Below are 12,430 nucleotides of genomic sequence, written 5' to 3'. Positions count from 1 at the left end.
CAGACTGGCAAAAGTCTCCTGAAGGCCGAGTCATCTTCGGGAGAAATTCCGCCCGGAGTTTGGCTGCGACCTTAGATACTGGTGAGGGACCACAGATCTAGCCAGGAGACGGCCTGGAAAGCTGCCATGGCGGTAGATTCCAGGCCGAATGTCTCTTGCGCGAGAACCACAGGTTCTCGGACAGGAGCTGCTGCAGAGACACACCCGAAGTCAGCCTGGCTAACTCCGGGTTCACCTGTTTGGGCGGCATCGGGTCTTCAGATGGCACGTAAAAAACGCCGCTGTCGCAGCAGAGGAGGTGGAAGCAGCTTGCTCGACCTGCCAGACTTGATTGACGAGCCGTCTTGTCCGGAGACAAGCGATTCAACCTGGTCCAGCACTGAGTCCGGCAGCTCAGAACGCGGCAAACCCACCGTCGGTCTGGGTTCCCTCTTCGGGCCCCAGAACGACTCGAGCCAGGACGTGGGCTCGGATGGTGGGAGCAGCGATCCTTCCGTGAGGTCGTTGTGCTGATGAATCAGCGCAATAACCTCGCAAAGTTCCTCTGGATCTCAGGAGTGACTGCTTCCTGCGGAGTTGGACCGTCCAGTCCCTCAACAGGGGCAACTCCCGAGACCCTCCTCCCCCAAGAAGAGGAACAGCGACAGACCCCTCTCGGTCTGCTCCAACCACCTGTGCGTACGACCTGGCTGGTCCAAGAACCGTGCCTGGTACGTACGACGCCGTGGTGGGATCCTGAGGGGCGCACCCCTCACGATCACTCCTCAATACCTCGCCCCTCCCGGTGTAATCCGAGGAGGTTGAAGGTATGGAAGAGGCAGACCTGACGCTCCCTCCTCGCTCGCTGGCAGAACCAGCGGGCTTGGAAGACTGCAGGCGATCGCCAACCCGCGGTGGCGATCGAGCTGCAGACCTAGTCGAGCCGTCTCGCTGTGGAGAACGGCTGGACCGAGAACAGCGGCTCCGGTCTCGTGTGTCAGAGGAGCTGGTGCTGGTCGCCGTACCCGATCGCTCTCTGTGAGAGTGACGGTCAGGCGACCGGCGAGCTCCACTGTCACGGTGAGAATCGGTGCGTATCCTCACGGTGCGTCAGTTCGCTGGTACCAGCCGTGGCTGGTGCCGGCGAACGGGGGGACCTCTTCCCCGCCTCAGCCCGTGGGCCGGTCATGGACCGTCACGTGCCGCCGGGTAGCCAGCCTGCTCGCCGCGAGAGCGAGAGCTGGTCTGGTGAGAGTCGCGTGAGCGGCTGTCACCAGTCTTCCGCTCCGTGCCGTGAACCTGACGCTGAGCGAACTCAGAGGTCTGGTTCCTGGCTGCACGGTCGCTGGTAAGCGACCGTACACTCGGTACCTCTCGAGAACGAGAGGCCGAGACGGACCCTGCTGCTGTGGCCGCAACCACTGACAGCAGGTGAGGAAGTGCCGGTGTTAGCCGGCACTCCTCTGGCCTACCCCGTAGTCTTCTTCCTTGCTTGAAGAAGAGACGGGTCCTGCCCCCGAAGGAGCTGGGTGACCAGCGGAAGAACCCCCCGTCTCACCAGAGCAAGACGGGCCCTTAGAAGTTCCCCGAAGGAGACTTCTTAGGGGGGGGGAGGCGACCCTTCTTCTTCTTCGGCAGGGAGCCTTAGAAGACGAAGGGGAAGAGGCGGCAGACGACGACGAAGACGAAGAAGACGATGAAGACGAAACGACGACACCTTCCTCCTCTTCTTCTTCTTCTTCGTCAACCTTCTCAGGACCGACGTCAGATCTGTCATCCAGAGCGGAGCCGGGGCTGCTGTTGCGAAGCAACAGGGCCCGGACGCACCTGTCCGAACAGATCAGCATCGGGAGCAACGGCGCCAGGAACAGAACAACATCAGCAGGTGCAGGCATCACAGGAACGGCAGAAAACCGCAGGAGCAGGTACAGAACGGCAGCAGTGGTCCAGTCACGTCCGTGGACAGCAGCTGGGCAGGTACGGCAGGTACGGCAGACTGTGTAGGCGGTCTAGAATGGGCGGACCGCGCACAGACATCCTAGGTACGCGGTGGGAGGTCCAGGGGCGAGCTCTTCGGGCACACGAAGTCCGCGCAGGCAGCACGGCAAACACAGGCGGCGGCATCACACTCCCCCGAGTTACGGCGACTGGCCCACCCCTGCACCGATGTAGTGGGTGTCACAGAGACCGCGTGCTGGGTTGTACACCAGGTGAGGAGGTGAAGCGTAGCCGGGTGTTGTAATGGTCGTGGTGGTGGTCGTGACTGTTGCATGGGTGACCGCCACGGAGCCAGCGAGATGGTAGAGCAGCCCCTGGACACTCGGCACGCCCTGCAGCCCCAACGATGCCCACACCTGTCCGAGGTCATCCTTCGCGGCAACCGCACCTGAGGAGGCAAAAGTCGGGTGATTAGGGGGATCCTCTACCCGTTCGCGCGAAGACGAACGGATAGAGGACCCAGAGTACAACTCGACGTCAGGGGTATCTAGCGCCCTCCTCCACACTCGACAAGTCAGGAGAGGAGAAGGACCTAGAAACCCCCCCCCGAAGAAGGAAGGCGCGAGACGTGGAAGTTGAGCGGGCGGCAGGAAAGAAGACGAAGTGTCCGTCACCAAAGGAGTCGCGGGAGAGCTTTCCGAACGACTCCTTTGCAGGCCTCGCTTCCTCCTGCCTCATACAAAATCCACTGCGCTCCAGACCAATTCAATAACACATTACAAGGCTCGGCTCGGGAGCATCCGCGCCCCCGACACCGAGCACATAATATGAGGGTCTATCTCCGGGAAAGAGCGGAACTTCCCGCATTTACGCCCTTCGGTACCCGGGCATAGTCTCCGTGGGGTAGCGAGGCGAGGAGATTCCATCATTAATTAATTGCAGTTCAATTAATATGAAAAGAGAGAAATGATTGTACTTACAATGAATTCTTTCATACACAAACACAACCATATACTCAAGAAAGCAAACGACGAGAAGCGGGCAGAGAGCGTCGAACACACACGTCCACTCGCTGTGAGGCCGAAAGCAAAAGTGATTTGTTTACCTCCCAGTCGCGCGCGCGCGCCTGTCGGACAAGCAGTTAACTACCGAACCCCTTGTTCGAAAGCTTACGACCTATCCAGCTGCCGCTAGTACCTTCCTATTGTAAAAGGACCGAAGGTTTGTATGCCGTGTCGGAACAAACGTACTTTAACAGAAAGAAAATAAAAATAAACAAAAAGGACCTGGTACAAAAATGAGCAAGCTATGCTAGCAATAAAAACTAGTGTTACAGAAGCAAAAATATACTATTCCTATATTGCATGTAATGTTTAATGACTGCTACATATGCACTAGGTAATAAAAAAGCAAAGTACGCTAGCTTTACCCAACAGAGAATAAACTATTACATAAAACCTAAAATAAAAATTTCCCAGCAGCTAAATAAGGGCAAAAATAAAATATGTCGTTCAGTAATTGCAGGACCCACAAACTTACGACAATTGAATGAAAAAAAAAAAAAAATTCAATTAGCCTGAAATTTTGTGTAGCAACCATTACCCTATGTACTAGCTATAAAACCAGGTAGCCTACATTAGAAAAAAGGGATTTGACTGATTATCAGGTGGTTTCATCAGACAACTTTGCTACAATCTATGTTGTCTCTCAAAGCTAACTCTTTGTGGAAAGAAATGGCCTATTAATAGGCTACATATGGTAACTTCACTGCAAGGTACAATGAATGAATAACCTGACAAAGTTGATTCTAGTAAAACTTCAGTAGCCTCCCTAATGGATTAAATTTTGGGAAGAATTTCCTAAAAAAGAAAAAAAAAATTATATAATCAATACACCCATGTAACAACTGATTTACACCAAACTTACTCTATCATCATACTAATAGCTTAAGAATGTGAACATAAATTTTAACAACTCACTTTCATGGTTATCCGTTTTCTGGGCATGGACCATACACCTCCATTTTCAGACTCTCCTCTTTTTTTTTTTTTTGCCCTCCACTATTAGTAAGGTGTATAAGAGAACATATACTGTTTCTTTATAATTTATGCTACCCTAAATAAGGTTAATTAATTACCACAGTAGGGTTCTGTAGACTGCAACTACCTGAGCTGTTTATTCTGGTCACTGAAATTAAAGATGACATGCATTGTCAGAGATACTAATTTAGCCTACATCCCATATGTCAAGTCATATTAAGTGCCAATCTGGAACAACCTGCCATCCTAGGCTAGGCTAAGTTAGAGAGGGTTAAGGTTGATAGCATCCTTGTTTGAACTATAATTTGTGTTCCCCACACATACCTAACCTACCTTACCTATAGTTACATTAGCTTACATTCAATTATTATAATAATATCCTATTTCGAATATTAACGGTGTAATTCGCATATAGTAAATTATTAAAACCCTTTTCAGTTGCAAATGTACACCCAGATATCCTTTTACTATTTACCTAAAACTTACACACAGCGTAACTATTTAAAGCCCGGGACGCAGTGTTACCATACAAAAACACCACAGGCGGATGGACAGATGAAAAAAAACAGAGTAGCCCTATAGGTAGGGCTAGTACCAAGTTCTGCCGAGGTCAGGACCTGGCATTCTAGGAAAGGTTAGTTTGTTTACGTCTGCAGAACTTGTCCCATACTTCTACAATAGGCCCAACATTAACTTTAATTAATGCCTAGAATTCTGGCATAGAAATACTAGACTAATTCACCCTTTATTACCTATTACCTAGGTACATTAGCTAAAGGAAAAATGCAAAAATGGTAGGTAGGCTACCTAGCTACTGTAATAGGACGTTAAAGGTCATGAAAATCGATACTGAAACAGCAGTGGGTAACACAATACCATAAAGCTTTAAGTTCAAGCTTGGCAGCATAATTAACACGTTCTGCTTACTTCGACCTGAATAAGCACAGGGCCTTCGCAACCTACGACACTTGACAAGCTTGATTGGCCTTGGCAGTCTTTAGCTTTAATAACATTAGCAAAGAAAAATCCGCTAAAAAATTGGATAAAAATTCAAGTGCATAAGGATTTGCGTGCCTTTTTATCATGCAATATGAGACAGTGAAATTACGTCATATATTACTTGTAGTTTCCCAAAATCGTCAGGGTCTAGCTGCGCCATTGTTGTTGTTTTCCTACAATCATCTGGGTCTCTCTTCTTCTTGCCAATCAGCGAAGATTTTGCAGGTGCTCATATTGGAATGTAAACACCTGTCATTTCATTTTGTAAATTGCATTTTTTTATTCAGCATTTAAATAGTCATTTCCTTGATAATGAAAAAGACTGCTTGTTTCTTTAACATTGAAGATTATCCATTTATATACTTCTATTTACAAAAACTTTATGCAAGTTGTAACCCCGCGGTACTAGAATATAGGTAGAACTCTAGACTATTGCTTTTTACGCTTATTATACAATAATATCTACATTATCACATAGACGCAAAAAAAAAATACCTTATTACTAGCCATTTTAGCAGCTCCTGAATCAAGCATTTACAGCCTTGAAAACATTTAGATCACATTTTTCTTTCTGGGTCAGCAAATCTTTGTGAATGTGAAGCACTAGTGTCAAATATAAACTCAACATAAATAGTCTGCAAGCTAACACAGATGAACGAGTGGATCGGTTTGTGTACAGATGGTTTGGACGTGTGGAAAGAATGCAAGATCATAAAGTGGTGAAGTGAAGGTGTTAGAATGAAGATAGATACCTAGAAGGCGCTGGATAAAGGTTTTTGAAGGATGGTTATATATTCAAATACATATTTTCTTAACTATAAAAGAGGATGAAAAGTTCATGGGATTTTATTCCACATTTTCACAGCGCAATAAATACAGCACCTAATTTCATCTATTCACATAAGTTTACAAATGGAAGATACAAGGGTGGGAGATAACACTGTCACATTTAATGTGATGTATATCTTGATTGTTTGTTTGTTTTGTATAGTGTTTTTACGTTGCATGGAACCAGTGGTTATTCAGCAACGGGACCTCCGACCCACGTCGAGAGTGAATTTCCATCACCATAAATACATATCTCTCACTCCTCAATGGAATGGCAGAGAATCGAACTCGCGACCGAGGTGGGACGCCAACACCATACCAATCACTCCACTGAGGCGCTTTGTATATTCATGACTTTGTAGTAATAGAAAGAATAGGGCAGCAAATGTTCTATCTGGTACAGTCACCCTCTTTCACAGCAATTATATTTCTAATAATTTTTCTATATGCACATCTATAGCTTATTTGTATTTTGCCCTTCGATAAATAGACCTTTTATCAATGGTTTTTTGTCTTTTCTATACTTCAGATATTATAAATACTTCCTAAAATGAATAATGCTTAATCATCATCAAGCCAGATTATCACAATGTTACTTAGCTTGGGAATGAACTAGACAGATTTTAAAACCAGAGGTGATTTGGGCATATGATAAAAATGGAAGGAACCATTCAGTCAGAAGAGTATTAGGTAATAAAAGTACTTTCCCAAAAAAGACAGAGAATACCTCCAGCAGATAGTAAGAGAAGCAGGAATTCTATCCAATAGTGTACTATGTGCTAACCATTGCTACTTCTTTCACTGGTAACTCAGCATGGACGCCCACAGCATATTCTCTTAGGGGCGGCAAATCTTCTTAATACATACATGGATAGTTTCCAGTATCAAGCAGACACACTTTAGACTCTTTGACCTAGCAAGTTATTCCATAAACTGTATCAGTGCCTGTATTTCTTTAATGAATACTAATCATATATATATATATATATATATATATATATATATATACATATATATATATATATACATATATATATATATATATACATATATATATATATATATATACATATATATATATATATATACATATATATATATATATCATATATATATATATATATATATATACATATATATATATATATATATATATATATATATATAATACATATCTGGTTTAAACTCCATAGTAAATGAGAACAAAATTGGCAATAATGACCTGCCATGGTAATATAATGCAGAACGTCAGTGAGAAATCATAGTTATGTGTGCATATGCAAATAATGTAGGTTCCCCTGCTGGTAACTTTGGTTGTCAAACTTTTCTGAGTTACAAGGGTGCTCGCAAGTAGGAGCAAGATGGGCACTTGCCCCCTGAAATCCTGGAAAATTTTATATCATATATATATATATATATATATATATATATATATATCTATATATATATATCATATTTATTATTATTATTATTTATATATATATATATTATATATATATATATATAGTATATTATATATATATAATATAATATGTATATATACTAATAATATGTATATATAATTATCTATATATATGTATATATATATATATATATATATATATAGATTTATAGGTATATATATATATATATATATATATATATATAAAATTTTCCAGGATTTCAGGGGGCAAGTGCCCATCTTGCTCCTACTTGCGAGCACCCTTGTAACTCAGAAAAGTTTGACAACCAAAGTTACCAGCAGGGGAACCTACATTTATTTGCATATGCACACATAACTATGATATCTCACTGACGTTCTGCATTATATTACCATGGGTCATTATTGCCAATTTTGTTCTCATTTACTATGGAGTTTAACCAGATCCCAAAGTTAAATTTGCCGAATTTTTCAGAGCTGTCCCACAGGGAATTTGTGTAATGTAGATATTTAATAAACTGCAAGTACATGTAATTCCAAATGGATTTTATGCACTGAAATCTATGAAAATTTGGACAAAATTACCTTGACTGTGCCATTTCCAAAACCTGTCAGTCACTGTTGGTGTAAAATTGGATATTCACATCAAGTATTAGAGGATATGCATTCCCTGTAGAGGTACAGTATATTGAATATCCATGGGTCAAACAAGTATGAGCAGTTTGAAGATGAAATCAAAGGTCTTCAAAACGGCAATCTTCTGCTTTAAATGCCACAATCCAACTATAAGTTTAATCTACCAGTTTTAATCTTTTTGCTATTAGATTCATTATTGCTTCAAGTTTGCCAAGATGCATTTCAGTGGATATTTTCATTTTTTAAGCCTTCCCCTATATCATGGAGGTTTGTCACCATCCAAGGATTAATGTTTATCAACACCATTTTCTATTACTCAATTTTCTTCCAGTAACAGTCAAAGGTGAACATTCCAATTCCAGAACAAAGAACTGGAAACTTAATTGGTATACGATATAGTGTTACAAAAGTCTCAAAGCTTAAATAGGTTAAGTTGCTTGAATTATTCCAATGGTATTACTAGAATTATACAGCATAAATGGACCACTGGATTAAGCTTCAAATGGGATAGTATGTTAAATACTGATGTGAGTGATGAAAAATATATTCAATATTATCAATCTTTTACAGAAAACTTATGAGCAAACTTTATTAGACATCTAAAGATTTGGGGGTAATGACTAGTAAAAAGAAATTTAGCTTATCATTTATAATTTCAAAAGTAAATAACACACGCAACTTTTTAAAATGTTGAATCTGGTAAACAAAGACCATACATATATATCAAAAGATCCATTATGAATGTAAACGTGAAAATAAGGTTGACAGCATGAACACTGCAACACTACAGATCATAACGGAAATCTATGTGCTCTTTGCAAGTTATGCAACATCTGTTACAGACACATGGCAAGCAGTAAGCAGTATAAGCCTAGTAATTTTCTGGCATAAGCATTTTCATATAAAAATCAAAGCAATTCACAGCTTTTCTTGCTCAACACTCACACAAATTTATTAATGCTTTTGCTGCTATCATTTCTCATAGAGAAAATCTTTCCATATTTGCCTATCAGAGTATTGCTATAAGATTTCTTTTATCAAATAGTGCTAAGCAATTCTATTTGTCAATCTTTATGAGCTATTATACAGATTACATAATTTTAAAACAATGCATCATAATCATAAAGAATTTTAACACATAAGTCATAAGCTAACCGTTTACATAATCTGAAGACATCAAAATGTACACTTAAGAGTATGCTACAATAGTATACTAACAGAAAAATGACACTGTACATACATATGCAGACATGATACAGTTCAATTAAACAAATATTTCCAAGGAATTATAACAGATTCTAAAAGCCAAGCACCCAAGTATGTCCCAGCCTGGCATTACTTATGACACTTCAATGAATCAAAAGAATTTTATTATCAGGTTCACTTTAACATAAAAATTACTGAAACATCACACAAAAAGTTCACAAGTATATACAAAAATGACAGTATTTGCATTTGACAAACCCCAAAGCTCTCAAACTGATTACTGTATAACTAAACTTGTCCATTTGCACTTCCTTCTTACCATCACTAATCATTAACATGAAGTAACAATACTACTGTGTCATTTCCTCACTCATAGGCCTGGAAAGAAAGACTACAATGAAGAAACCAAGTATAACGTACATTGTGCAGCACACTGAGGACACTTTCTACCTTCTACTTTTCATTTATTCCCAAATGGTCTATCTCACTTTACTATCAAACTCCATCAACTTCACCTTAATCCATAGTTAATTTTCATTTAAAGACAAATCATTTGGGCAAGACCTATGGAAATCTACTATTGTCATTCAGTGATCTTAGTACACTACTCTAGTGCTTATACAAGCACAAAGGATTTAATCTTGACTAAGAGGTTTTAATTGTAGCAAGGGAAAGTCAAAGAAGTTGGAGACCTAGTCAGAAAGAGACCAAAGGGAATTAATGGAGGTAACAGGTAAAAAACAACACATTAGAGCTACAGGAACACTCCAGAGGAGAACCCTATTTCATACGGTGTACTGGACATGGCACTACTCAGTAACCTCTTAAAGAGATTACAGTATATGCTACAAACTATGCATACACACACTACTCCACTACTTGGCATTTACTCAATCCTTTTATCTGGTCACACAACTGAGTTTGGAAATCAACTTTAAACCTCATTACTTTGATAAAAAGCATATATCATAACAAAGACTAACATCTAAATCTTAGTAGACAATTACACATAAACACCTGAGGAGGATAGTCTAATGAGTTTACATTTTCTATTCGAAAACAATTTTTAAACAAATCTCGCATGCAAATACTGAGAGCTAAATATAGAGAAATAAATTATAATGATAGTAGGGAGATACTTCATAACATCAGTTACTTCCATTTTCTTTACCTAAACTATTCAAGGTGAATTTTTTGATACATTACAAAAATTAACACATACAATAGAGTACATAAAAAATATTTTCACTTAGTGAATTTTCAGTTATCCAGAGTTATAGTATCACTTTTTATACAGTAAATTAGTACATAACAAAGACTTCCATAAAGTAAATAGTCAAAAGCATCCAGAGTTATTTCCCTTGATGCTATCTATCACTTCTTATACAGCAATCAGCAAAAACATTTCTACTCTTGGTATGCTTTTAATGATGAAAAATCAGTTCCATAAACCATGCCCTTTACAGTGCCATAAAAATACTCTTGCAGATACAAAGTGGGAAAATAGAAGTTAGATGCAGTATTCTTCATTTATCAGAAACATACAGGCATAAAAGCAAATGTAATGAACACAGTATGTACCTCTCTCGGACCTCTTCCTTTTCTCTAACAGCAATATCTACAGTAATTTAACAATTAATTTTGATCAGTTTCACAGCAAAAATATTACAGAGGACTAAAAGTACATTAGCAATGAACAACTAGTTAAATAGCAAGGGCTGGTAATCACAGCAGCACCTTGCAATGAATGTATGTCAACTCTCATCAATTTTCAGCTAACTTTTTTTATGAAGTACCAACCCTTCGTATGAAAACAATGGGTGGTGTTAACATTTCAAATAACGTTTCACATTCCACGTGGAAGGATGTAGAACTGCTAAAGGTTAAAATAACTCTAAATTAACTCAGAGCTCAAAATTACTTGTCTTCATTCTTCTTATTGTCAAAGAATGAATTTGGATCTGCTGGAGTGACATCATTCTGAAGAGCAAACGAACATAAATCCCTCTTCATGGCAAAGGCATCTTCACCATCAGCATAGTATTTTGGTTCAATTTCTGATATCCTGTAAAATTAAAGACTACATGTTATGTTTTGAATGCTACAATCAAACAATCGTACTGACAATCTAAAGGCTCATCAAACAATGTTTCCAAAATTAGTTATACCAAGTGAGAAGGAAGACTTCTTACGTATCAATTTCCAAAAGCACCAAACTGACAAGAAAAAACTTAATGAACAATGTTTCCAAAATCATCCCTAAACTTATAAGGAAAAACTTTTATATGCCACGAAAAGATTTTTTTAATAATTTTTCAAGGATCAGTATCAAAAATACTTCTCAGAAATTGGTTCATAGAAAATTATTAAACTTCCCAAAAAACTTTTTGAACAATGTTTCCCATACCTGGTATACATACTCATTTTACTATATTCTTCCATAGAACTTCAGAATTCTCATTATTAACTGAAAACATTATGTACATACTTCCCTTCATTGTTATAATAATATAACTTGGTTCTCAAACCCTAAAACCTATGCACTTGGGCCTTAAAACAACTTCATGTATATGTTATATAACTTACGTGAATTTCAATGTATTTGTGTAAAGATTTAGAGCAGCTCTATTTGATTTCCTTACATGAAGAGAAACATATTTTGCATTAAAGCATTCAACCATAGCTCTTGCCGTCTGATCCATGAGTTTCTGGGCCAATCCTAAGCGCCTGAAAATAAACAAGGTGAAAAGTTTTAATAAAGAACACAATGATTTATATTCAGAGCATTCACTAGAAGGCTACCAAAAAGAAATATTACAGTTACATGAAAAATATACAAAATGTGGCAAACCAGATTAAACGTTTTGTTTGTTTATCACAAGAAAATAGTGCATCAGACCATTTAAAATTTTAGATTTAAAATAACTTGTAGGGTCTATAAACACAAACTTTGTTTTATATTAATGAGGCACTAATGCTCAGCGCAGAGAGTAAATTTTCCACTGACCCTAGATCTTCGATGGTTATTTAACTTGCACTAAAAATTTCATTTCTGGGCTTGGCCGTGTCGCTCAATAGCGCTAAAGGAACGTATTTCACTGGGCGACACGGCTTCCTCGCCCAGAAATAGATTTTTCCTATGTCAAAATCCCTTTTCTCTATAATAAATTTAAGTACTAAAATATTTGAAGTTTTAATACTTTACAAAAATGCCTGCTGGATTTTTACACACCTAGTAATTGTTGAACCAATTGTAAGCTAGGGTAACCTAAGTGATCACTAAAGCTAATTTCAAACACTTACACCATTCTACACCCCAATTTTAAGCAATATGGGATTCCTTGCCAGGTAACTGAATTCTTTTTTTTTTTTTTTTTTTTTTTTT

General features: G+C 39.3%; 2 protein-coding genes across 7 annotated transcripts in view; both read right to left on the bottom strand.

Annotated features, from left to right (window-relative positions):
* LOC135206224 (GRIP1-associated protein 1-like) overlaps nucleotides 1-5,166 on the bottom strand; it is a 61,731-nt gene extending 56,565 nt beyond the window's left edge. For 2 of the 5 annotated variants that reach the window (XM_064237573.1, XM_064237575.1), the window contains exon 1: nucleotides 5,065-5,123. In XM_064237573.1, coding sequence (XP_064093643.1) covers nucleotides 5,065-5,115 — 51 coding nt within the window. In that variant the 5' untranslated portion in view covers nucleotides 5,116-5,123. Of the gene's footprint in view, nucleotides 1-3,896; nucleotides 3,922-4,832; nucleotides 4,854-5,064 lie in introns of those variants that run through there. The other 3 variants (XM_064237576.1, XM_064237578.1, XM_064237577.1) reach the window with 3 other exon arrangements.
* Nucleotides 5,167-10,509: 5,343 nt separating this feature from the next.
* LOC135206223 (N-alpha-acetyltransferase 10-like) overlaps nucleotides 10,510-12,430 on the bottom strand; it is a 43,980-nt gene continuing 42,059 nt past the window's right edge. Inside the window, exons 4-5 of one of the 2 annotated variants that reach the window (XM_064237571.1) lie at nucleotides 11,632-11,772; nucleotides 10,510-11,110 (exon numbers count right to left, since the gene is read on the bottom strand). In XM_064237571.1, the coding sequence (XP_064093641.1) occupies nucleotides 10,963-11,110; nucleotides 11,632-11,772 (289 nt within the window). In that variant the 3' untranslated portion in view covers nucleotides 10,510-10,962. The remainder of the gene's footprint in view (nucleotides 11,111-11,631; nucleotides 11,773-12,430) is intronic. The other variant, XM_064237572.1, reaches the window with a different exon arrangement.

The sequence above is a fragment of the Macrobrachium nipponense genome, chromosome 29 (genome assembly GCF_015104395.2).
Source record: "Macrobrachium nipponense isolate FS-2020 chromosome 29, ASM1510439v2, whole genome shotgun sequence".
Lineage (NCBI taxonomy): Eukaryota > Metazoa > Arthropoda > Malacostraca > Decapoda > Palaemonidae > Macrobrachium > Macrobrachium nipponense.
The sequence above is the reverse complement of the archived record's forward strand: the minus strand, read 5'-3'. Positions and strand labels throughout refer to the sequence as shown.